This window comes from Corvus hawaiiensis, chromosome 7 (assembly GCF_020740725.1).
Source record: "Corvus hawaiiensis isolate bCorHaw1 chromosome 7, bCorHaw1.pri.cur, whole genome shotgun sequence".
NCBI classification, from domain to species: domain Eukaryota; kingdom Metazoa; phylum Chordata; class Aves; order Passeriformes; family Corvidae; genus Corvus; species Corvus hawaiiensis.
In genome coordinates, this window is record NC_063219.1 from 12119279 (window position 1) to 12144644 (window position 25366).

The 25366-nt window shown below is 45.4% G+C and overlaps 1 protein-coding gene across 1 annotated transcript in view; it reads left to right on the forward strand.

The window, feature by feature from the left end:
- Positions 1 to 19277, forward strand: part of PLCL1 (phospholipase C like 1 (inactive)) — a 186118-nt gene extending 166841 nt beyond the window's left edge. The window contains exon 6 of the mRNA XM_048308934.1: positions 17526 to 19277. Within this exon, the coding sequence (XP_048164891.1) occupies positions 17526 to 17708 (183 nt within the window). The 3' untranslated portion in view covers positions 17709 to 19277. The remainder of the gene's footprint in view (positions 1 to 17525) is intronic.
- Positions 19278 to 25366: the final 6089 nt, after the last annotated feature.

Sequence of the window (25366 nt, forward strand, 5' to 3'; positions counted from 1 at the left end):
AATATCCGGATAGTTAATATGCCAACATACTGGCTTATTTATAGACAAAACCTGGGGAAAAGAAGATAAAGTGGCATTTACTGTTTTGGCCTTCTGCTGAAGGGAAAAACACTCGAATGTTTGATTCTAATCTGCTCAGAAATGTGCATGTGTTTTTAAATCTTTTTTTGCTGCCCATGATAAGATTTTGCCTCTGCTGTCCGAAGTCTGTCTGTTCTGTCTTACTAGGACTCCAGCTGTTAGAGCATGCCACAAGACATCAAGTGGTTACATTTTCAGGGATCGTTTCAGTTCTCATCCATGAATGTATATGTTAATTATCCTATTTAAATTAATGCTGATTAGATATATCAAGACAAGTTTGCTGAATGCAGAATGCATACAATTACGGAATTGCTAATGTAGTTCTCTCTTTGGGGGGGAGGCATCCACAATTTTATGATGTGGTAGTGATCCATGTTAGCTCTGGTGTAAGTGATTTTATGCAGCAAAACTGTGCAGAAGTAGCACTTTTGCAGGCTGATGTCCACAAATGACATCTTTCTTCACCACAGTCATTTGTGACAATCAGCCTTCAGTTGCTTGGGAGACCTGCAGCATCCAGAGCCCCAAATGCACACTTTAAGGCTACTTGTAGAGATAAAAGCGAGATTTCTGACAGAGGTACATACAGACTACCTGGCCTCACCTAAACCGAGATGAATTTATCATCGCTATAAGGTATCAGTTTTCTTTATGAAGAAAAGCTATCTGTCAGACAGTGATTGTTATTCTAAAGCACCTTAAACACAGAGCTTCTGATGATCTTTGGAAGAACTAAGTCCATTCCCAGCCTTAATTTAAGGATTATTATAGTGGACTATGGAAGTATTTTTGAATGGATACTTGACAGTATTGTAAAGCCTTGGGAGATTTGTATGAGTCTTTTCACATCAGTCCTTTTTCCTGCAGTTGGGCAAGAACCATGGCTTTGTTCCTTGGCATGCTGCAGAGTGGACAACAGAGCAGCACAGCAGAGTCTTAGGAACCTTATATGTAACTAAGCACAATGGTAACAATATATTCTGCCACATATTATTTAAATGCTACTAAAGGATTTGCATTACAATTTACTCTATCTGGATCTCAAGTGAGAGCATGATGGATTCATGAGTCCCCACAAAGCTGCTGCATTCTGTGTACCATATATTTTATTCACTGTGTCAGTTAGGCTTTCCCCAACCCCAAAATTCCTGATATCTTATCTCCCTCCTTTTCCCAGCATATCTCAGTGGACATAAGCACATTGGTGCTCTATTTGTGAAACTGCAAAATAGATGGAATGTAAGCCATAGTGTCTTAACAACAAATTCTTGTGATTTGCTGTCATCTTCTGACAGTGATAGTCCAGCAAGAGCAGTAGTCAGGAGTAGTTTGCGTGACATGGAGTCTTCATGCCTGCCTTTAAATGCTCGCTGTGTTATTCCTTATCAACTCACCTCATGTCTACTCATACCCAGATCTAGATAAATGTATTTTGAATGTGATTACCCCAAAGGTTCTTTTTCCAGAGACTAAATGTATTTCCTGCTGTCTTGTCCCCACATGGTTTGCATTTGCTTTGTTGAGGCAGTTCAGAGTGCTGTTTCAAACTTTTAAACCTCTCCAGACTGTGTGCCCTGGCTACTTTTGAGGGATCTGCTTCCTTCTGCCGAGACCTGCTCAGCTACAGTGGAGATTGGCTGAGCCAGTCAGTCTATGATTGAGTGGCAGATTTTACAAACGTGAGGAAATGCCAAGCTGTTCTAATGATTCACATAGTGACTAGATCAGCTTGGTCTCTTATACATGAACTGAAGGACAAAAAAGAGAAAAATAATACAAACCGGCTGGCTTTCTGAGAGTGCCAAAGACAAGGTGAGGAGGTCCATCAAGGTCAAAATCCATTTAGTCCTGTAAATATCAACCTGCTTACTTTGAAGCAGTTAATTTAAAAGTAGCAGGAAAGGTGAGGGAGGAGGTAGATTTAGGTTTTTCTTTCTTGAGTCTGTGAAAGAGTCTGGAGGAGCCACATGGGAGCACAACTTGTTCCCAGGCCCTTTGTGTGCTCTGAATGCAGTGGTGAGTGCAGTGGAGGCTCCCAGCTTCAGAGCTGGTTCCAGGGCAAAGCCTGTGCTCCTGGCTCTCAGGACAGGCTCCAGGGCTCTTCTGTATGTGGAGGTGTTGCAAGATTTTTCTGGGAGAGGAGATTTAGAGTCCTTTAAATGATCTTGAGTTACACAATAAGGAAGTAAATGTTGTGCTTCACATGCCAAGCTGTTTTGATCAGTGTATTTTGTAAACCAAGGGAACCAAACCATGCAATTATTAGGCAGGATAGGCAGATCTTTCTTGTACCTAGCAGAGTGCTGTTCTCCACTGATTTGGTTGATAAAGGCCTCCTCCATAAATGGTGAACGCACTGGTTTTTGTCTGTTTTGCCCAAGCCCAAAGGCAGGAACCAGAGCTCTTTAACAGACAGTCTCCGTGGATTTTGTCAGTTGTATCTGGTGATGGAAACTTCTCAAGTTGCTTCAACACTGTGTATTAGAGTAAAGGGAGTATAATCCCAGTCCATCAGGAGTACTAGTTAATCAGCTGGAATATCCTGTTATTCTTGGCCCTCAGCCATTCTGCCAGAGCATTGCTCCGGGGAGGATGTAGTGAGCGGTCTCAACAAGTACAGCGTGACCTCTCTAGATACCTGGCTGTTCCCTGCAAGTTTTTGAAGCACTAATGGTGTTTCTGACAAGGTCTCTGTTTTCTTGGCCAAGGAAAATTCTGAGGCATGAGTTGGATTTAGAACAAACTAAATATTTGTGTGTTTAAAATATACACGAAGGCCACCCAGGCAACCTTAAATCTTCAAGTACCAAGTGCCGGCAATAGCAGGGACTAAGCAGAGAGCAAAGATCACCAGGGTTCAGAGCTCTTGATGACCTCCTTCATGATCTTGTGAGTTTCTGTAGGGCATGAAGTCCCAGGATAGCCTGACAAAGAGGAGAGACTTTGTCCCCTGTTAATCAGTTATTGCTGGGGTTTTGTTGAATAATGTCACAGCAGGAGTGTTCCACTGACTGGCAAGGAATGATTGTCCAGACATTCAGATCAGGCAGAGTCTGTGCCTATCTGTCCAGGCACAGGGACCCACGTGGGCCTGCACTCGCCTGCCTGCAATGCTGGTGCTTGTGAGGAGCAGCACTCACCTCCCCAAGACACAGCCCTGAAGAACCAAAGTCAGTTAATAGTTTCTGTTCTTCCAGGGAGCGCACACAGTTTTCTCTCTTTTCTCCAGCCATTACCACCTATTTGGGTGCATAGAAAATAGGACTGGAAGGGCCTGTGAGAAGCTATGTAGTTCCTCCTGCTGATGAACATTTAGCTGCTGTGGATCTAAGCTCTGCTCAGATACTTGGCATGGAAGGTGCTTGGTATGAGGCTGTACTGTTTTCCATGGTGATATCCAGTACCTGGCAGACCCAGGGACCCATCTGGCTGTTGGGGAAAGAGCTGATGGCCAGGTCATCTGAGCAGAAATGTGTTTCTGCCAATTTTCTCACTTTGCTCTTCTTCCTTCTGTGCCAGGGCTCTACTCCTACCAGTGTTTCACAATGGTGGGTTTAAGGACAAGGCCCTCCTGCAGTCAATGTGGACTCAAGTGTATGACAGACCAAAAATGGAGGGTCACTGAAGTTCATCCAGAAAACAAGTACTGTGAGCTGCCTTCCTTTGATGTAAACATTTTGGTTTTTTTTACTGCGATACAAAGTTCTGCAATTTAGGTCTAAATATTACTCCTTCAGTTCCACTGGGATGGGTTGGTATGTGTGCCAACACACATGGATGTATGTGTATAGGAGGTGAGACAGGCCATCAAATACATGTGCAAAACAACAGCAACTTTGACACAAAAGGAAGAGAACAGAAAAGTGAAAGGTGGTGTGAAAAGCCCTGAGTGATACCTTTCTGAGTTCTTGAATTTGACTAAAATAAGCCAGAGGTGGATCACAAGAATCTTATGATGTCTTTTAGTTTGAGTGATGTGACAAATTGCCAGAAGCCATGGCTCTGATGCCAAGCTGCTGGCTGTGCACACAGGGTGAGATGCATCGTGTTGTGGTGGGAGACAGGGCCAGGAGCATGTGGGGTCACCATGCATGGTACCCCTTGTGCCAGGGCCACCTCAGCAGCATGGGCTTTGAGCCCAGCTGAGGATTGGCACACTGAGGTGCTGTGCATAGAAAACCACTTTTAGTGTCACTTCACAAATGGAGGCTTGTCAAGATGTTTGAAACGCAAAATAGATACCCAGCTCTCTCCTTGTGTAGGCTGGCAGCTCAGTGAAGCCCTCTGCTTGGTTGTCTGTCATAACTCCATTATCTCTCTGTGCCTCACTTTCATCTCAGTCTTTACTGTTTCTTCTCCCCTGCTTCAAATCCTATTCCCTCTGCAATGCCCCAGTTGTATCACCTAAATCATGCCAGTGGGGGGGGCGAAGTACCTGTGACCCCCACCCTTGATCTGGACTAAGCTTTGCATGGCTCTCACACTGTCCATCACCATGATGCAGTTCCACCTTTGTCCCTGGCTGTGTGGGACCTGGCCCTACTGTGCTTGTGCCTTTGGGGCAGACCCATCACAGCCTGAGCCCCATCTGCTATGCTTGTCACCCTTCTCTACCAGCCTGGCAGGGATTTTGGCACCTGGGTGTGGAGGCCAGCTTCTCCTGAGGGGGTGTGTCATTCGGTCCAAAGACTTTGCAACTGGAAAAGTAATTAATAATGTTCAGGTGGAATACAAAAAGAGTTTGTTCTCCGAAAGCTGTTTTGTGCAGGAACAAGATTATCACTTGTGAAGAGGTTATTTGAAAAATCAGCTGGTAAGGTTACAAGTTTCTCGAAGATACTCATCTTTTGAGGAAAAGTAGCTACTCCTGCACGTATGTGCTTGGGCAGAACTGCAGAACTGTGTTGGAAAGTTGGTACTATTAAGGTGAGGCAGTGGTAAGAGGAGGGGTGGCATGAGGGAAAGGTGGCTAAATGTAGGTGGTTCCCCACCAAAGGATGATTGCTTGGGTATAAAAACTGGGTCAGAGTCATCTCACATCCCTTGGAGGAAGAGACAGTGCAGCCAGAAACTGCAGGTGGCACAGGAACTTAGGCAACTTCTGCCACCATCCCCTCCCTCCCCTGCAACAGTGACGTTTTCATCTGAGACATGGATATCAAAGACTGCTGTACTTGCAGTGGAGTTAATTCACACAGCCTGGAAGATGTGGAAGTTGGGAATCTAGTTGACGCCCATTTGACAACGTGACCTTGTTTGGAGGAATTAAAAAGGCTGTAATGAAAGTACAAGTTTCCGCAGAAATTCACACATTTCTTGCTTTTATCTGTCAATGGCTGTACTAACAAAGAACAAAGGAAAAGAAGCAGCTGCCTCTGTCAGGTGTTCTGGATTGCAGTGTAACCCCAGGCAAGCTGCCAGCCCTGCCCACATGGCTCAGGCAGTGAGGCGGTGCTGGGAGGCTGGGAGCCTTTGCTCTGGGCCCTCCAGTGGCACTGGGTGAGTGCCCCAGGCAGGGCCACTGCCCCAATGCCTGGCACACACCGAGGGGCTTGGAGAGACCTTTTCCTTCCTGGGTTGGCAGTGCCCACACCACCTTGCCTGGATGCTATTCATGGCACTGAAGGCCTCAGGGAGTGAAGGGCTCTGCTTCTAAGGCATCCATGGTGGGTCTCCACAAGAGAGCCTCCACCCACAGCTACTTTCGGAGTTCGTTGAGTATCAGAGCACTGATTTGTACATGGCAAGAACATTAAGAGAGAATTGCTTGTACACTGTTTTTTTTCCAGCATTTGCTTATTGTTAAATCTGTGCTGTGCCGTTCCCTGGGAGCTGTAGCTGGTACTCGCCTGAAATGGTTGTGTTTGAATGGTGTGTGATAAGAGGTTTAACATAGTCTAAAAATTACCCTTGTGGTATATTTGGAGCTCCTTACAGCTCCTGTCAGCAGATCACATACAGTTTCCCAGAGCTTACAAATGATGACAAGCTGACTGCCCCTTTTGTTGTGTGAATTATGTGCCAGCATCTACAAAACCTGCTCCCTGTGGGGGAATGGGTGTCTAATTTAAGATAGTTCCTTGGGGGAGCTCAGGAGGCAATGAAAGCTGCCAGTTGCTCCATTGGAACTTCCTCCTCTGCAGTTGCTAAGATGATGTTTGGGTTTTCCCTGGCACTGTCAGTGGCCTCAGTGAAATCCAGGAATATATTTTATAATGGAGCAGTACCTGGCCCTGGTGCTTGGCTGAAGCTGGGGGATGGCATGTCTCTGTGTGAATGCCAAGTCCTCACCTTCTCCCTCCTGCCTGAGCATTGATAGAAATCCTCTCTCCACATATCAGAATGTGCATAATGCAATTGTTAGCCAGGACCTTGGACTTCTTCTGTGCTTATGTGAGTAAATGAGTCGGGGGAGCCAAATTCTGAATCCAGCAGGCAGTGATTAGCTGGCACGGCCTTCCCCATTTCATTGTACCAGTCTAGATTCCATTACTGCCTTCTGACATTGAAAAGTGTTCATCCGCACCACTGCATATTCTGAGGGTTGTGGTTAAAGTGAAATGCTCTTTAACTGAGTGGTGGTATTGATTCATTTTTATTGTCTGGAGCCACTAGCAGTAGAAGGCTGTGGAGTAAAGACTTCTGTGTTTACATGTGTGATTATTGGCAATTTGGGTCTGCAGGGAGGGCTGTGACAGTGAAAAGCCACAAACTGCATTAAGTGAAAGTTGTGGGTGTTCAGTGAGACCAGGCATTTGCTCTGCAGTTATTCTCCCCTAGATCTTATGGTAGATCACGTAAGCCCTAAATGTGGCAGGCATTCCCAAAACTTTCCACAGGAGCTAGGGAAATCAGAGGCCCAAATACCTGTGGGTGGAAGTAAGCTTTACTGTAGAACAATGGATTGGGAAACTGCAGTCTTGCATTTTTGACAGCCACAGTCTTTTTTTACCTGGGTCAGATGAGTTCAAGTGTCAGGTGATGAACCCTGTGGGAGATAAAGGACCCTATCTTGGGGTTATTTCCCCAGGTACAGGTGGGATCCATTTGCAGAGAAAAGTGGGCACAAAACCAGTGATTCAGGTGCTGAGGCAGCTGCTATTTATTTTTAGATCACAAAAAGATGGCATTTCTGATGTCAGAAAGGCTATTACATGAGAGCAGTCAGACTTAAAGGAGTAAGTTAAAAATGCCTACTTAGTAGTTATTTTCTCCAGTGTCCTCTGTGTTACAGAAATGACACAGGTCCGGTATTGGCAGGAAGAGCTGACTGATAGCCTGTGGTCGCTTTGAACAGTAACAATAGAGGTGATAATTGCAGTTACGTTCTCACTCTGTTCCCTGGGTTCCCATTTCATCGGGTGGTGACCTAGGGATGCTGGTGTATGTAGCAGTGGGGAGGAGCTGAGCCACATGAAGGCACAGAAAAAGCACCCCAACTAGTTTTTTTACCTTTTCAAGCGTTGTTGGGGGCAGGAGTTGGACGACCTGAGCAGCCTAATTTAGCAGTCTGAAATAAAAGGGCTGGGACTGGAGGCTGCCAGCAGCAGCAGGATAGTTTCCTTCAGAGGGTAGCTCAGTGGTCTGATGCTGGGTAGTCTAAACTCATCTTCTCTAACCCTCCCCGGTAAGGGTGGAGGTATTATTACAGCCCTCTGTATCAGGCTTAAAAATTGAGTTCAGTTTGGGTGAAAAGCCTCGTGTTTTCTGTGGCATAGTATTGTAATGGATTGTCAATTATTCTTGTTCCGTTTCCCTCATTGACATTTTGGGGCAATAAATTTGTAAATGAATACTACCCCTATCCTGCACCACTCATTTTTGTGCTTAGATCACTCAGTTTGCTGTGGGTTTCCATTCCCATCTTTCACAGACGTTTCTCACTTCCACCCAGGCCTGTTTCTGACCCCTGCTGATTTTCTCCTCCCCTCTCAGTTGCTTCCTTTCAGTAGCTCTCTGCCTGCTGGGTCGGTCAGTGTTCTGCTTACAAAAATAACCCTACCCGCTCCTGTTCGTACTTGATTTCACATCTGCGCTGGGAAGGCAGGGCTGGGATTCTACCAGGGGAAACAAGCCCTGTTAGCATGTGAGGCCACAGCTTCTGTGCCCACAGGAGCCTCTTTAACCACTGGCTGGCAGAACATGAGCAGAGAGGGTGGCTCAGCTCTGCTTTTACTGAGCTCACTGTCCAGTCTCACCAGCAAACCTGCCTTTGACTGCAGGGGACCAGAATGACAGGGCTGATCCCTGGACAGGAGTGAGGTGAATCAGAGCATTTCCTTAGGGATCCTGTAAAAACCTGTTCCCTCCTAGTAGGCAGTGGTCTGTGGTATTATTTTCTTTTGGCACTTAACCCTTCATGTTATTTGGAGGCTTTGGTCTTAGCTTAAAGCTTTCTGCTTCAGCATAAAGTTGGTTGTGGCCTGTGCTGCTTGTGAACTGGTTAGAAACTGGCTGCCTACAGCTCCTTGCACGAATAGAGGAGAGGGGTCTTGTCCCCTCTGGGGGAGTAGGAGTAGGGAGCTTGGGCAGCTTCTGCAGATTCCCATGGCCCAGTCAGCTGGTGGTGTTGGCCAGCAGCCACTGCAGCAGCAGGATTTGCAAACCACATAGTTGCTAAGGCATTAGTGCTTGTGGCAGGCCGAAAGGAGCAGAGCCTGAGGAGCTGCATGTGGGAGCAATGCTGAGGGTGCTCTCTCCACAAACAATCTGCTCTGACTGGCACAATTTGATTTCATCTTGATTAGATTATTTCAGTTAGAATTAAGCACAGCTGTAGGTATTTTTTTAGCTATTACCTCCAGCAATTCAAAAGAGAGCAGTAACTGGTTTGTGTGATATTGCTGCAACACTCCCTCCCTCCCTCCAAAAAGCCCAAACCAGCACTGGTGCATGTTGTCTTCAGTCAAAATGGAGTCAGCTCAGAGTTGGCTGCTAAACCCTTTCCAAGTTCTGATGAACTTAAGGGACATTTTGCTGGCTACACTGCGATGAAGGACATGATTTTGGTGTTAACTCTGTGCTTGCAGCCTGTGCATCTGAGAGTCAGCACAGAGGGCACCTGGGAGCAAGGGGTGCCAGCCAAATGTTTTGCTTGGGGGTTGCTTTTCACAGGTGTTTCATTAGCTGCAAAACATCTCTTTTCCTGCAGCTGGTCCTTTTACTCAGAAAAATCAAATGAAAAAAAAAAAAATAAAATTGTGCACTTTCTGCCTCATCTTTCTTCCCCTTGTTTTGTTTTTTTGGGAGTCTCTGGACCTTACTGGAGCTACCAGTTAGTGCTGGCACTGGTACCTGTGAGAAATTGGGTTTTGTGACCAAAGGAGGATTAAGAAATAAGTGCCTGGACATACAGCTTCAATTTTCATTTCATGGCTGTGTATAAAAAATAAACTCCTGGGCTCCCAGCCAACCCTGTGATTTTAAACTTGTCACCAGAAAAAAAGCAGGTTCCTAGAATGGAGGGGTCAACAGCCAGAGTCTGTACATTTGTGGCTGTGCTTGCAAACTGTCTGCCTGATGTAGTGCCTAAGAGACACACAGGCAGCTGAACTGCTTAGCACATGGCTAAGATCAAATTAATGGCATTATTTCTGAAAGCAAATTCCTGCTGCAACACAATTACAGTCAATGTTCACATTCATTGCTTTTGACAGCCTGATATAGCATAATTTAATTTAAATGCCCATGTGAGACAGAAGCATAGGCATTTATTTAAAAAATAAAAATAAAAGCCCACTCTTTTTATACATAAAATGCCTGCTTGAAGGAATAAATTAGTAGCCATACAGTGCAATTGATTTGCAAGAGCCCCTGGATTTCAGTGAAGAGCTCTTTTTAAAGATCAATAGGGAAGGCTATAGCATGAGTGCTTTTGCCACTTAGGTGTTCAAACAAATGCTTGGTGTTAATCCCTTGTCAGGCTTTGGTCAGGGCCAGTAGGGTTTGGGAGGGCACTCAACTGAATCTGAGAGCAAGCTGGCCGTGTATGTCCTTCGCCTTTGTCATGTTAGGCAAATCCTATAAGAGAATTACAAATACAGACCCTCTTTCCTAAGTTGCCATGGCTGCACAAAGCAGTGATATCCTCGTGCTGGGAAGGCCAGTAGCCAGAATCAGAAGGTTTTCTGAGTATTTGCTTCTTTGGTAATTGCCTGACTGTTCTCATTGAAGTTCTCCTTGTTTGTTCATGTCCACCTCCCAGGCTGCCCTCAGGGTCTCTGTTTGGCTGTGTCACATGATTTGGGAATATACAAGTGGTGGACTGGCAGTTTTGTAATAACTGGGCAGCCTCGCCCAATGTGGTGGAGTGGGAGAGGTCTCTTGGTATCCAGCACAACCACTTAGATTTTAACTGCACCTTTCCAACAGCTGGAAAAGAAGGCAAGAAATGGTATGGATGTTCTTCAAGGGAGAGCCATACCAGCAGAGACAAACAGCATTCCCTCTTCCCAGCCGTTCATGTCACGCCTCGTGCTTTGGGATTGACTGCTTGGCTGTGCAATGAAATGTCACCAGCCTCCTAGAAAACTAAGCAGGCTCATGCAGAACAGCTCTGTAAATCCCTTTAGGTCATCCTCCCCAATCCAGATGTTTGGGGTGAGATCCAAATGGTGAATGAAATCAGTGTGAAAGTTCTGGGTTTTGCGTGGGACAGCCTAATATTGAACAACTGTCAGATTGGTCTCATTTGGGAGTTTAAACAAAAGTAATTAAAATCAGATGGAACTGTTTTTCAGGTAATACGAATATTGTTTTTAACACACCACATTTACATGGTTAGCATCAGGTTCCATCCCTGGGTCAGAGTACCCCCCTGCAGTCACAAATGCACTGGGTGTGTACAGCCCATGGTGTGTAATGGCATCCAAGCCACAAGTGAGGTTAACATTTGGTCTGTGTTACAAGTTAGGGCCATTCTAATTTCTGCTTACTTTGCTCATTATTTATTTGTTTATTCTACTTATTGTAATGTATTTATTAATTTTTATTAACTTCCTTTGTGTCCCGTTGCTATGGTATCTGAACACCTACAGAGATCTTTGCCTCAAAGAGGACTGGGCTGATCCACTGGAACCTGCTGGGTGGTTAGGGCAAGCCATGGCTGAATGGGCTCTGTGCAGGTGCCATAATCCAGATTCCTGCCCGCTTTCCCTTGAACTGCTAAGAGACCTTTCTGCTTTTATATGGGACCAGGTTTTTTTGGGAGTTGCCTTGTGAATTTTCCCAGCCACCTGGAGTAGTGCTGTTGTTCTCTCTCCCTTACAACTGGCTGCTCTGAAAAAGAGACTGCTTTGTAGATGGTATTTGCAGAGGTAACTTGTCCCAGCAGTTATCCTTAAATTAGGTGCTTGCTGGCAGGAGGCTGCTGGCTGGGATGTGTCACTTTAGGGCTGTGTGTCTTGGCGAGGCAGTGAAGGCAGTGCCTTCAAGGCCTCGAGTGCTTCTTGCAGGTGTGGTTTTGTCTTTGAGACTCGTGCAAATATCAGATGCAAATGGGATTTTCTCCTGAGTAAGGAGTAAAACAGATGGGACATACAGTGCAGTCAGGGCTCGTTCTGTGCTTCCCGGTGCTTTTCCTGGGAAAAGGAGCTTGGGTTTTTACCTGCTCAGCCCCCTGTGCAATGAGAGATAGGCAGGAAAGCCTGGAGCCAGCATCCGTATGGCTGATTCACGAAGCAAAGGGAGAAAAGATGACATGAAGAATAATTTGGGCTAGATACAGAATTAGGAGGAGATTGTTCCTGTTAACTATCCTCCTCTTTGTCATCATCCTCAGCCTTGTTCTCCTAGGTGTGCCAGCTGCTGGCTATAGTGCATTGAGCTACACTGCATTGAGCAGATCAGCCCTAGAGCTTCTGACCTTGTTGCTTGGCACAACCTTAGATCATTTCATTTGGTTTGTATCGTGTAACCTTGTGTCAGAACTGCACACAATAATCTATTCCACAATAGTTACTCTTTGCTGCTCTTGCTTATAGAGATTTAGCACTTTGTATATAATGGTGACTGCCTTTCCCTAGGTGGATGTTTTCTTTTCTGTACATCTCAAATCTGTTCTCTGTGTGATATAATTGATTCTCAGCTCTCTCCTTCTTGCAAATTTTTGCTAGACCCCACTTTGGGAAATGGAGGAGGTCTCTGGCTGTCAGTAACATGCTGATATACCAAAATGAGATGCTCAGTTAGATGTCTGAAATCACGAGCACATCCTGCAAAATGTGATGACTCAGGCCCCAGCGAGCACTCGATCAGATTGCCTGATTTACTCAGTGTCAAAGTTGTTGCTGGTTTCAGCCAGGTAGAAACAAGCTCTTGCATTTGGTTCAGAATGGGCAAGTGAGAAGCTGTGCCCAAAACTCAGACCTTAAATGATACACCAGTAGCGCAAGGAATGCCATTTAAGTGCCATCTTTTATACTTGTGGCCTTTTTATTTTCCTGACAGGAAGTGAATTGCTGCTGTGCAAGGGTTTAAAGATAAATTGGCAAGTAACATTTGGACCCTGCTTTTCCTGTGGTGTAACTCGTTTTTGCAATCCTTTATTTTTCAATGTGTGAAAAGTGATTATAGCTTTCTGTCTAATCTTTGTGTACAGTAATTTTTTGTGCCAACATGTGCATTATGATCTCTGTCACAGACAATAAAGCAAAGCTCTTGACAAACTATCTGCAGGTCCCAATGAAAATGATGGGTTTTTACAGTCTCCATTGATTTAGCAACACTGTTTTTTTGGAGTAGTCTGTTCTGAAATGTGAATGTATCATGGTCAAAGTCCTCTCAACTGTTCCCACATTTAACTTTGAAGGAGGCATGGAAAAATATCTGCTTTTTGTCATAAGTTTAACCTAACAGTGTAATCTTTTCATTAACGATTTCCTCTCCAAGATTACATTTTCAAAGCCATGTGAGATCATTTAATTGTGTGCCTCCTTATTAATATTAAACACAATTAGTCCTACTGTGACACTTTGAAAATGCCCGCCTTGCAGTAAATGCTGCCTCCACCCAGAGTATCCCAATATGACAGCAGCTCTCCGGCATTTGGAGTCCCTTGGCACAGATTGTCAGTGCTGTTACCATGCCTGTGCTGCCTCTGAAACGCGGAGTGGTGCAATGCTTGCGGCAGTTCCATTTGACTGTGGCTGGCTTTTTCAGCCACCCGCTGGCGTCCACTGGCAGCCTCTGGAGATTTTACTTTGTGATTAAATAGTAATGAAAGAGCTTGATTCTTTGAGGAGAAGTTAAAAAATAGCGGTAATATCATGAGCATGATGTGGGATGGGTGTTAAGACCTCTGTTATTTGTTTGTATTTACTCAGCCCTTGAGGACTGGAGAGAAAAGCTCCCATAATGTGCTGTCAGAGAATGTGTCTGCTCAGGAGATAAGCAACTGTCTGCTTTAGCAAGCAGCAGATTAGAAAATGGCTTTCACAGCTACTGTTTCAGCCTCCCTGGAAACATGCCAGTTTGGAACACCAGGAAAGCCCTATTGCTCAGCACCGGATTTTCTTCTTCACCAGGAGCAGTGCAAGGTGCTCATGTGGGGCACCTGTCAGTGCAGTTCACTCCTGCATGGGCCCAGCCTTGGCCTTCAGGGTCCTCCTGCAGCCCCCAGTGCTGGTGTGGGAGCTGCCAACACAGAGGCTACGGGTGCTGCTGGTGCCATAACCGGGGTCCCCAGCGCTGGGGGTGCCCACAACAATCATGTGGCATGGCCTATGTGTTGCAGGGTGTTTCCTAGAAAGCATAGAAATAGTAATTATTAATGTACATGCCCATATATTTATACTTACATAGAAATATACATGCAATGTATATAAAAGAAATAGTATTGTGAAGTTGAACACAAAAACGTGCCACTAACCTAATCTACCTTTCATTTCCCCAGTTCCAGAGGGGGTTGCTGTTGGATATAGAGCTGTCATCTTGACTCATAAAAACTTCGGTATTTGATTTGGAAAAAACCCGACTGAACCTACAATTATATGGAATTTGTCCCATCTGTAGCCATTGCCAGTGTCTGTCTAGAGCTACTTGTGCTTCTTAAAGCCTTTCATGGGTTGTCACTGGAACTGAACAATATTTAAAGCCATGTCAGATTATGGGTTTTCTAATCAGTATTAACGTGTCAAGGTGAAGGCTTATAATCCTGCAGTTGCTTGACAAGCTGCGTTATTTGTCCTGTAATGTTAATTTGTGCTGAGGCTCTGCAGTTAGGTGTAGTTAGGTGTATGAAACCTGACTTTTAATGCTCCCTAAGGCTAAATGAAAATAGACCCCTTGATCAGTTTTTGTTAGAACACTTGATTAGTCTCTTCTGGCTTAATTCACTGTCCTGCCAAATGCTGAGTTTAAACTTTCTCACGAGTATTTATTTTCAGAAAGGCTGGTGATACCAATAGCAGAAGGGAGATGGACTGTCATGGTCTCTCCTTGTCTGGAAGAGAGATACTTTGTTTGAAGGGCAAGCAGGATGTCTCTGTGCACAGAAATGATCACAATGACTGGTTTGTGAAGGTTGTTTCAATGCAATTGTGCTTGTAAAGTTTACTCTAGCTTCTATCCAGTATTTAGTTCGTTAAGGTGTTGACACAATTTTGCTGACATTCTTCTTAAGTGGATTATGCTCGCAGCCAGTTTTTCAAAGCAAACAGATGGCTTTTCAAACAGAGCATGCACACAGATTTTTTTTTTTAATGGTGTCTCTAGAATTATGACAGCTCTGTCAGAGAGGGCTAGTTTGTTGTTAATTTTCTCATGACAGATGATTCAAAATCATTTTTGCTTCTTTGTCTTGCTCAAATGAACCAGCTGTTTAAAAATAAAAACCACAAGGAGACTAAGACATAAATCACTTGCTCGGTACATGAATGGAATTGCACTATTTTGATAAGTCCACTTCTGTTTTTAGATCACTGTAAAATAAGAATGTCTTCAAAATATTGGAAGTATGCTCAGGAGGCGTGTGTTTCTTCTTGGAACTCAAAGACATTTTGTGCATTGCCTCAGACAAAATCTGTACTCTGAATTGCCTGGTTACCCAAATGTGAAATCAGAATATGCATAAGGGAGAGCGGGTGGCTTGGCCACTTTCATGTGGGGTGTGAAGTCCCTTGGCTTCTGGGGACTTCAGATGTGAGTCTTGGCAGGGCAGACTCAGGCTGTTGTCCTCCGAGCGGTGCATCTAATCCCAAATAGCTTCTGTCCGTGCCTGTCTCAGTCCCTGGACACAAACACAGTTTGTGGGCCACCCTGAGAAAGATTTCCGTGCTTTGCTCTCACCCTGGGAAGGGGTTGCTTCTTGCACTAAGAGGATTTTTCTGTTCTTGGGCATGAATACACAGCGCCAGGTTTTGGCTTGGGGAAGTTAAGGTTGCAAAGCATCATCAGACTGATTTTTCCCTGTTTGATGGTGAAGTCTTTGGTGTCTTTGGTCCTGTGTGCATAAGAAGTAGCAGCCACCCCACTGCAGCCAGGGGTATTTCATCCTAAACCCAAACTATTTAAAACTGCATTTGTGCAATTTGAAGAGATGGAAGATGTATTGAGGAGATACACCCTTTTTGATAACATTATCCTGTTGTTAATGATACATACTTGGTTTATGTGCTGGTGTTGTCCCTGTCACTACAGCACTGGCAATATTCCTGTGCCATTTGTAGACAGGGAAGAACACCAAGGTGGGCAGCTCTGGGGCTCTTGAATTCCTGCCTACTGTCTTTAACCGTAAGCAAAACCTCTGACATAAAAGCAAGCTCACAGCTACAAGAAATATCTGCTGCATAAATTATTCTTGTTTTGTTATTTCACACCATGCCTGCTGACTGGATCCCAAGCTCTTTGTCTGTGTATTCCCATAACTGTCATGCTGCCGAAACACAAATCCCTTCAAAAGAGCTTCATAGCAAATAGCACAGAGCTGCTCATGCAGTCCCAGTGCTTTTTGTTATTCTCACACTGAGTTGTGTTCCCGGCATCTGGATGGTGATTTGCATCGTTCAGCAGGGACAAATTTGTGACACCAGGAGATGAGGCAATCACGTTCTCAGGCACAGGCTGCCGTCCCTGGATGACGTGGTGTCCCATGTGGTGTTTACCAGTGCTGCAGCCTTGCAAGCCACCATTGTTTCTTCGTTGTGAACATTGTGTACAGGGGTTCAGGCCTTGTGAGTCCAGTGCCAGGCGCTGGCAAAAAGGGAACTGTGCTCATCAGTGTAGGATACATCCTTCCTCTTAGCTCTGGGGAAAGGGAGAGCAGAGATGCTCCCACTGCTGGAAGGTGTCACGCTGTGACTCATCCAACGCATCTGACTTGTTTTGAGAACCAAAGGAGGCACAGTGTTCAGTCACCCCTCCAGTGAGCCCAAGGTCCTGCTGCAGTGTCTGTTGTCTCCTGTGATCTGCAGGAGATCAGGTTAGGTGGCAGAGATCCGAAAGTGACATTTCAGTCAGTGGAGGTATTCCTTCTGAATATGAGTGTAACCAGCTGCAGCATGTGCTGTAATTCAAGCTGTATTTGGGGTGACATTAAGAGAGAAGAGCTCAAGTTCTTACTGATACTGAATTTTAATAACCAGATGCATCTCCTGTTTTTTTTATTTGTATCCTGTAGCTCCAGAATCTTGTCGCCTCATGGTACTTCAGATATCAATATTGCGTAAATATTCGTTTTGGCATTTCTGAACCCTAACTCCTTAATATAAATTTCATATAACACATTTTTCCTGATTGTTACAAATTGGGTTGATATCCTGTTAGTCACCTCACGTTTACATGCTCTGAGAAGATACAGAAGCAGTGTGTTGTTTATGAAGTCTCGTTCCCATCTGACTTCTCGAAGATCCCAAACAAAATGGTTCAGAAGGATTCACTGGAGTGCTACAGGATGATGTGTTTCATGTGGGCACAGCTTGGCCTGCTCTGCTCACGGCGGGCCCAAGGCTGGGTAGCAAATCCAGGCGCAACGAGGGGTGGGTTATCAGGGTCTCACACCTCGTAAGGGGCTCCTGGCTGGGGACACGCAGCCATTGCCATGTGGGATCTGATGCCAGGGAGCAGGGACAGAGCAGTGGCATGGGGAGAGGGGTACCATGTTCCCTCGCTGCCCTGTCCCTGGCAGGACCTTGCTGTTGACTGTGGTAGAGGAAATGTCTTCTCCCGCAGCCTCCTTCAGTTCAGGCTGAAATTACCTCCCAAGGGTGGTGATGTGGAAGTGGGGGGAGTCTGGTGCCTGTCCCACCCTGCCCAGTGCTGGCTGCTGCCTTCCTCACTGTGCTGACACCAAGCTGCAGGAGGGGCTTCAGTCCCATTTCCAGGGGGCAGAGATGATTTGAGACGGGACCTGGGACCTGTAGGGACATGAAAGCAGTATTGCTGCTTTTGGTCCTGAGCAATGTGTGCAATCCCTGACTCTCTCCTGCATGTCTGTGCATCCCCAGGGCCAAGGAGATCTCCTGAAGAACGCCAAGAACGAAGCCCTGGAGAACATGAAGCAGATCCAGCTGGCGTGCCTGTCGTGTGGACTGAGCAAAACTGGGAGCGGGCAGGCGGATGCCAAGGCAAAACGGTGCCTGGAGGCAATACAGGAGAAGGATACTGGAGATGAGAATGGGAGGCTGTGAGGAGAGGCAGAGCTGTCGCATTTTTCACAGATTTCAATAACTTTAAACTATTTTTTTAAAGCATTTAAAAATCCACACAGGAGTGCCCTCTACAGGGTATGATTGTATTAAAATCCTCACAATGTCAGTATTTTAATGCAGTTAATTTATCCAAGTTAAACTCTGGTAGTGAGATTTCTAATGAAGCCAGGCTGTCTGTATGCAAGTGCGTGTGTGTGCGCACATGCGAATCCTGTAGACACCCTTTCATGCATTACATTAGCCATTTGCTAATTTATTCCTTTGTCACCTTTGAATAGGCCTGTTCATTCTGAAAATCAAAACAAATTGAGAGCACTTGTATCAGTTTTGGGCTTTATTTTACTCTCCAGCTTTTATCATTTAACTTATAGGTTACATTACTGTTATGCTGTTTAAACAAACAAAACACAGCAAATATCACTGACAGCTGTTCTTGTGAGGACAAAACTGGTGGTTTGCTGCAGACCCTGAAGGTGATTTTTAGTGAACAATTACAACCAAGTAAACAGGATATTAAATGTTCAGAGTTACTAGGTAGATTATCAGTAAATTTGAGGTGTATTTTTTGCTGAATTTAGCAAACTGCTCTTCAGGATACACCCAGACAGCACATACTAACATAAGAACTAGCTAATTTAGTTTATTCCAGCAAAACATTGCTACCTTGTAGATCTGCAAGACAGCTACAGTCTTTGCTGATAGGCATTAACTTGAGTAGTAATGACCATAGCTAGTCAGCCCTGTAATTATGGGGAGAGCTGTGAATACCCTTCGGTGGTCATGAACTCTGAAGGTGACCTTCAGGCCGTTCTGAAACACCCAGTGGTGCCAGTATTGAAAGGAAGGTTTTCCAGATTTCACAAAATGTGAGCTTTAATGTAAGGTGTGTGAGAGGTCAGGCCTTGCTTGCCACCTTCTGCGTAGATGTTGGCGTCAGCTGGATGAAGCAAGCAGGCTCCGGCCTTACGTTTTTGTGGTTAAGATTCATGCTGTGCTAGAGATTTAAAAGCAGGGCTGAAGAACTGCTACAGTTGTAGTGTAGAGAAATAGCTTGGGGAAAAACAGGGTGCCAGCGTTTTTGTGCAGCAGCTACAAAATCCTGACGCATGTCATGTGTTTGGGGCTGTTCTGAGAATTGGCTGCTTCTTTGTGCCACTGTAGAAAGGAGACAGAGAATGTCCCGAAGCAATGCATCCTCATCCCTCCTGGTGTCCGGCCCACGTGTGCTCACAGCATTCATTTCAATCGTTTAAGTACTGTGCTTGAGTGGAGTATTTGTGTTACATTTAACAGGACTAAGTGTTTTATGGTTATAAAAAAAGACTATATTTATTTAAAGCATTGCTTTTATTTTTAAAAGCTACTTTTTAAATTAATTTGATTAACAAATATGCTAATTTTCTGAACTTAACAAAAAGTAATTGCTGAAAGTTTGATCATTGGAAAATCTTAACTAGCTATTGTGTTAAGTTATTTTTGACTTCTTAATAACACTATTATGTTCATGTTGCACATTACTGAAAGAGTAAAGCTATGAAACAACTTTGACCCATGATTTTGCAGTGATTTAACACATGATCCTGGATAAAGGTGGGTTAGAGTCGGTAAGTTGCTTGAAAGAAGGTCCTGCTCTAACAGCAACTGTGTTATTGCAAAGGTTGTAACTCAGGTGCCTCAAATACCATTTCAGTAAAATTTGCCATACTTGTTCAGATCTGGCCCTAAATCCTCTGTTTATCTCTCCCTTAGATCATGAGTGTGTATTCAGACTTCACTGAGGTCTGGAGAAGTGTCTTTTGTGTTTCAGGCAAGGCATAAAGCCCACATCAGTGGTGTAAGTGTGCATGTTCATATTTTGTCCTCTTGGGTTACCTTCCTGATTTCATAATGGGTTATGTTTGTACAAAAACAACACTTGGCCTTCAGTACTTACAGTTAGGGACAATGGAAACTGTTACCCCAGCATCACCAGCTGCAAAGGATCAGCCTTTGGAAAGCATCCTTGTCAGAAGGGAGAGGTTGCTTCAGGAAGGGTGAATTAAAATTTAAATCTAGAAATACCTTGATTTCTCAGTCTAAAAGGCTGTCCTAATGTCTGTACAGGAACTGCTGGCAAAATACCTTCTCTGATTTTAGGAACAAACGAACATGAAATTACAGAGGGAAGGGCTTGCTTTCTGTGCTCACATATACAGGGGCTACCACACAGCTCTCACTCTGGATACATTAGGAGAATCAGAAGTGGCTGGATGGAAATCTCATAGCATGCACACACACCTTTTATGTCACTTTTAGCATTCATGTCATATCCTGTGCCAAGGTCATGCATTCTGTACCAAAATACAGGCAGTGGAGAATTTGGGGCACCCTGGATTGCCCCAAGCAGTTGGGACTATTCCTGGTCCTGGCACCCAGAACCCCACAGCTCCACCCTCCCTCCTCCACCAAGAGAGGGGCTGGCAGCAAAAACTCATCTCACCTTCCTCTGAGCTCCTTTGAAGTTGCTGGGAGTGGAAGTGAATGATAAAGTGGCAGTTGGTATAATAAAAATTCAGCCTTGAGGGAGAACACATGGAAAAATTATATCCAGCATCAGCAACAAACACAGACAGGGGACTGACTGCCTGGCCTTTTTGGGAAGTGTTTCATGGTGTGCCTGGCTTCTTGCAGTGGAACAACAGCCTTCTCTGGACCTCTGCTGGTACAATGTGCCTGATGTCCCACATGAATGGGTACATATTATCTGTATCAATTCTGTGGAAGTTATGTCAGGGAAGTGTTACAGGCATTTGCAGTTGCTTACAGCATAGTTTCACAGCTAGAAATCTGAGAAGCTCTCAGGGACTGGTGTGGGGAGGTGTCTGCCAGAAGGGAGCACAGGAGTGAATCTACCTGGGTTCTCTCTGCTACTGAGTCCTCCATCTTTACACTATTTGTTTTTCCTCTGTCATGCTCTCAACTGTAGGATAAGACTGATGATGTTTTCCTTCCCAGGAACAGATTAATTACACGTTTCTGGAATACCTTTGAGTTTGCTGTTGCTCTCAGGAGAACAGCCAGGCACTGTAACACCAGTGTTTGCCAAGTCCTTTGGCTGCCGGTGAACACAGGTGAAGCAGCATGTGTGGGAAGGGCTGAGCCACCACACACTCACCACTCCCAAGGGCCTCGGTTCCTCCAGGGATCAGGGATACCTTGTCCATGTGCTTGTGTGTCTGGCCCCTACCAAACTGCACCTCTGGTCAAGTGTGGCAGAGGGGCAGCCACCTCAAAGGTGTTAAATTCCTGCAGGTTTCCCAAGCAGAGGTGGGGCAGGTGGTTCAGAGAGGCCTCGGCAGCACTTCCCATGTGGCACGGGGCTACAGTGTGACCTGTACCTGTGAGGGGGACACTGGGGCCCATGAGAGAAAGGTGGATGCAGAGGTTTCACTTGGATTTTGCTGCTTACATACATGCATGAAGGAATCCAGCCATGAAGCATGGGAAGAGGCTGAATTAGTTCAGCTGTTCACAGACCTGATTAGTCTTAAATCAGCAGGAATAGTTTTTACCGAATTTCATGTGCTGGCATGACCAGCAGGACTTGACCCCTTTCCCCTCCCTTTCCTGAACTTGGCACATGTTAAAGCACCGTGCTGTTCTGCTGCCTTCTGTATCATTTTTCTTGTATTTAGTTCTCTGTTTTTAAAGAGATAATGCAAAGAAGGTGAGTTTTGTTCTTCCTTCTGAGATTCATCTCCCAAAATAGATTATCAGATAATTGCATGCATAGAGAGCACTTTGCTGTATGATATTCCATCTCTTCCATCTCTATATTCAGACTAAAACATTAGGTCATAGCCTCCTTGGCATTGGTCCCACTCCTACAGGGACAGACAGCAGCCTCAGGCAGGGGACTAACTCAGAAAGCTTCAGAAAAAAAAGGTGAGGGGGTCACAGGAGCAGTGTCTTCAGGTCTCCACCACTTGCTGTGGGGCTGAGCATGGTGGCCCTGGCTCCTATCTCAGCAGCAGTAGGTGAAGTACACATCCAATAAATCCAAGATTTTGTTCTTTTTGTCCCCTCTCCCTGCCCTGAGTAGGCGTGAAAATCCGTCGGTTTCCATAGCATTGTACCAGTAAAGCTGTCTCCAGGTTGCCACACCAAGCAAAAGGCAGTGTGTCCCCAGGCAGCTGGGCAGCACTGCTGGGGTGCGTGTCATGGGTCCAAAGCGTGAGTGCTCTTTGGGACTAGTCTGGTACAGTCCTGGCAGGTCGCCTTTGCACAGTCTCAGGCTAAGCAGTCTTGCATTTGCTTTCCACAGCAAGACCTTGAAAAAATGTTTCCTTTTTAAAGTGTTGTTGAGGGCTTTGTGAGTTCAGTAACCAAGATGTAACTGACCAGGCCAGAAATGTGATGCAAATGCTGCCTCTCTCACCAGCTGTTCCTCTGCAACAGAGTACTGTGTGAACATGCCCCTGATCAAACAGGTCATGTTTTAAATGAGGATGTCACACTCTTTCTGATTATTTGAAACACTTTATGTATAAATTGCTTTTGCAGAAAATATTCATGGAGTAATTCCAAGAAAACGTGCAGACATCAAATTCTCAGCAGACAATGCTTGAGCAGGAGACAGTGTTGTGTTTGACAGCTGCTTGCTGTGCACAGTCCACACCACCCTCCTCTGGGAACTGGAAGAAAAATTAATGATTCCAAAGGCAAGTTTGAGTTACTGAAGATGTTAGAAGTTTTTTCCGTGTTGAGTTGCACAGCAGAGACTCATTCATTTATAAAGACATGAAAATAATAGAATTGGGAAGCAAATGTGATACTTGAGGCCACAAGTGTGCATGGAGAGGAGGTGGCATGTTGAGTATGGGAATGCTGGGTGTGAGGCTGTGCATGGGGGAGCACTGGCCAAGAGCCCAGGAGGAGCCATCAGGCCCCCTGCAGTGGCAGGAAAGGGCTGTTTGGCCAGGGAGCAGTTTGGTAACCAGTGGGGTTGGTTTGCACCAGCAGAAGTTTGCACAGACCTCAGTGAGGGCTGGAGGTGTGATGGCTGTGGCCATTTGTCCCATCCTGGACAAATGGTTTACTGAGGCTGTGCGAGAAACCCTCAGGGGATTGGAGAGTCCGTGGCTGCACGTCCGGGACGTAGCAGCATTCCCACCATTGGAGCACTCCTGGAGCTGGATGGGTTCACAGCACTGATGGCACTGGATGCCAACAGCTTGTCACTGTGGCCTGGTGCGTAGGAGTGCTGTTCACACCATTCTGGCTGCAGGTGTCAATCAGTTTTAAGTGACATCTCATCAAATCACCTCGTGGCTCTGGCGTGCAGAATCACAAAACTGCTGTGCTTCAGTGACATAATGTGCCACCGAGAGCACTGTAGATATTTCTGCTTCCTATAATGTATCAGGTGTTATTTTTTGTAATACAAAACTAATCATCTCTTTTGATCCTGCCTGACTGCCTGTAGTTCACCTTGGTCTCTGAGAAGGATTTAATCGTGAGTTTAGAAGATGGGAGGAGATTGAATGTGCTAGGTAAAGCATTAATTCTGGATGGCAGGTGAAAATAAGATACTAGATTCACAGGATGGACATGAGGTTAGAAGCAGACTAGGATTAATCTGGCTTGTTTGGAAGCACGTATGGAGAGAATGGAGGATAGAGATGAATTATTTGTATGCTTCCTCAGATAGTGTCTGGTGAACCAGCTACACATAATGCAATTAAAAACAAGATACAAATTATGGTTCTGACAGCAGGAGCTGCTGTTATTATTTATGATGCTGATGGATGGAGAGGGGAGCTTTGCAGTTGCAGCATTAGGTGTGCCCTGTGCGGAGGAGAAGCCGAGTGCTGCTCCTGCTGTTGCCTCCTGCACCAGGCAAAGAGGGCAAAGTATGGGTTGCTGCTGTGCTTCATTGCTGGGTTCTCCCAAGGTGGAAAGTGAGTGTGCTGGAGGGGCAGAAACAAAAACTTGAAGAACATACCAATGTTGGCAAGTCCATTGCTTGCTGGTGTTGATGTACGTTGCCTTCAGGATTCCCCGGCCCTGACTCAGCCATGCTTGGCTGGTTTGCAGAAGCACAACGGTTGTACAAAGTGTTTCCAAAGCCAAGGCAGCACAGCTAGAGCTAAGCTGTGCCATCAACTCCTGCTTGGACATCTGGTTTGCTCTTTTTCTTTGTGCTCCTTGATGGAATCTTAGCAGCAAGAAGGAAATGGTGCAGTACTTTTGGGCAGGGCCAGTGGGCACCCAGCCCATGGCCACAGGGACCCTTCTCTGGGATATGTGGGACTGCCCATGGCTGGTGGCAGCTCCCTGTGGGGCTGCTCTCTCAGAGACTGCCTGGTGAGGCCATTTTTAAGATGCTCAGACCAACCACAGCATGAGGGGGCTCAGCTCCTACCAAAGCCAAGCTGTAATTTCACCTGCTGATGCTGTGTGACTACATTTTGCTGGTATCTTGTCTGTAAGTAGCTGGTTACCCACACAAACTGCTCTGCTGGTTCCTAGTGAGGCCCATCCCAGCTTCCCACTGCCCTGCCAAGGCAAGCAGTGTGTTGTCCCAGCTCCAGAGGGGGAGGATGGCATCACTGTTTCAGGATTGCCATTAGACTGTGGTGCAGAAACAGAATTATTCTGAAGGATTTGATGCATTGGCCAAGAAAACCATCTAGAGGTGTACAGCAACAGGCAGCTGATGACATGGCAGGGTACCCCTTTGTCAGATCAGCTGAAACATTTTGGAAGCAGTTGAGTGCAGAATTGAATGTCATCAGAGCAAACAAAAAATGTTGACTCCATGACACTGGCTCAGGTTTGCAAACTGTGTTTGAGGTTGGCTTGGACTTACTTCGAGGCACATGCCCCTAGAGCAAGCGGAAGCTGATCCTGTGTTTCTGGAAAGCCTGCTTTGGTATATAGGGTCTGAGCAGAGGCAGGATGTGTGTGAGTGACTGCCTGCAATCCAGCAGGCTGGGGGAATCAGCAAACCCAGGTTTGTCTTTTTTGGTTACTGATTCTAACTTGATATTTCTTAACAAGGTGATTGCAATTAACCAGTAGCTGTGATTCAGCTGGCATTGTCCCCCTCCACGTCTTGAGGAGATATGTTATGTGAAAACTGACACCATGGTCTGTCACATTCTTTGTGCATGGAGGCTGTTGCCTGGGGATTTTTTTTTTTTGTTAATGCTTAAAGGTCATAATTACCATCAAATAAACACGAATATCAACAGGAAAAATGTTTCTACCAGGCATCAAATTAAGGATAGACGAAAGTCTCCAGTGTGAAGTCAGATGACGGCATTTATGAAGACAGAATGGTATCAGTTTTGATTTCTCTCATTATTTGTGTGAATTTAGATGTGAAAATGGACTGAATAGTATTTATTAATGATGTGCGTGGGAAAGAGGCTTAGGCCTGGTGAGGAATTTTTATGGGGTAGCTTTGCACCTTGGGGCCTCTGGATCCCAGCTGTCCAGCAAGGAAAATACAGCTCATGTGTCCTTAGTTCCTAAGGGAGCAGGTAGCTCTAAGACCTGCCCTTTTTTCTGGTAGGTGAGCAGAGCACAGATAATACTCTGAGCCATATCCTGGGGAGGCTCAGATGCATCCCTGTGCAGTACCCTCCAACCAC